This window comes from Monopterus albus, unplaced genomic scaffold (assembly GCF_001952655.1).
Source record: "Monopterus albus unplaced genomic scaffold, M_albus_1.0 scaffold154.1, whole genome shotgun sequence".
NCBI classification, from domain to species: domain Eukaryota; kingdom Metazoa; phylum Chordata; class Actinopteri; order Synbranchiformes; family Synbranchidae; genus Monopterus; species Monopterus albus.
In genome coordinates, this window is record NW_018128034.1 from 1,306,321 (window position 1) to 1,307,899 (window position 1,579).

At 41.8% G+C, this 1,579-nt stretch overlaps 1 protein-coding gene across 1 annotated transcript in view; it reads right to left on the reverse strand.

Moving 5' to 3' along the window:
• Positions 1 to 769, reverse strand: part of LOC109968592 (septin-7-like) — a 29,908-nt gene extending 29,139 nt beyond the window's left edge. Inside the window, exon 1 of the mRNA XM_020614953.1 lies at positions 680 to 769. Coding sequence (XP_020470609.1) covers positions 680 to 769 — 90 coding nt within the window. The remainder of the gene's footprint in view (positions 1 to 679) is intronic.
• Positions 770 to 1,579: the final 810 nt, after the last annotated feature.

Sequence of the window (1,579 nt, forward strand, 5' to 3'; positions counted from 1 at the left end):
CAGGTAGTGTGCTAGTAACAGTTTGTCTCTCTTGTTCCACAGCTAGAGACCGCCCACAAGTCAAAGGTGTGTTTTTCTTTGCTTCCATTATTTTCTGCAGTGTAGATTAATACAAAAGATCTCAAAACTATGAAATAGCGCAGATGGAATTCAGCAAAGAAGAGTAACAAAGCTAAATATCTTAGATACTTCAAAGTAGTCACCTTTTGCTATAATAGTTTTGTACAGTCTTGGCATTCTCTCAGCCCAGCTCTCGACTATGGAATGAGGTGTGTCCGACCTTCTAACTGGTACTGTATAGCGGTATGTAACTGTGACAAGTGAGACAGTATGTTGCTGTTCAACTGGCATGTGACAGTTCTTGCCCACAAACAACGCTTTTACAGTATACAGTCAAGCCCAAAATTATTCATACCCCTGGCAAATTCTGACTTAAAGTTACTTTTACTTAACCAGCAAGTTTTTTTTTTTTTTTTTTTAAACAGGAAATGACACAGGCGTCTCCCAAAAGATAATACGATGAACAAGAGGCATCATTGTGAAACAAAATATTTCTCAGCCTTTATTTACATTTGAACAAAAAGTGGCATGTCCAAAATTATTCATACCCTTCTCAATAATTAATAGAAAAGCCTTTATTGGCTATTACAGCAATCAAACGCTTCCTATAATTGCTGACCAGCTTTTTGCACATCTCCACTGGTATTTTTGCCCATTCATCTTTAGCGATGAGCTCCAACTCTTTCAGGTTGGAGGGTCTCCTTGCCATCACCCTCAGCTTTAGCTCCCTCCACAGATTCTCAATTGGATTCAAGTCAGGACTCTGGATGGGCCACTGCAAACGTTAATATTTTTGTCTGCTAACCATTTCTTCACCACTTTTGCTGTGTGTTTTGGGTCGTTGTCATGCTGAAATGTCCACTGGTGCCCAAGGCCAAGTTTCTCTGCAGACTGCCTGATGTTGTTGTTGAGAATTTTGATGCATTTCTCCTTTTTCATGGTGCTGTTTAGTGCAATTAGGTTCCCTGGTCCACCGGCTGAAAAACACCCCCAAAACATTAGGTTCCCACCATCATGTTTGACAGTGGGAAAGGTGTTCCTAGGGTTGAAGGCTTCTCCTTTTTTACGCCAAATGAAGGCTACATCATTGTGGCCAAACAATTCAATTTTTGTTTCATCTGACCATAAAACAGAAGACCAGAAGTCTTCTTCTTTGTCCAGATGAGCATTTGCAAAAGGCCAAGTGGCCTTTTGTGTGCCTTATCTGGAGAAGTGGTGTCCTCCTTGGTCTGCGTCTGTGGAACCCAGTGGTGTGCAGTGTCCGTTGGACTGTCTGCCTTGAGATGTTGCCATCAGCAGAGCCCAGATTCATCAGGATGGCCTTGGTGGTGATCCTTGGATTCTTTTTTTACCTCTCTCACTATCCTCCTGGCCAGCACAGGTGTCACTTTTGGCATCCGACCACGTCCTCTGAGATTTTTCACAGTGCAGAACGTCCTATATTTTATAATAATACTTTGCACTGTAGCCAATGGAACTTCAAAACATTTAGATATGGTCTTATAGCCCTTTCCTGACT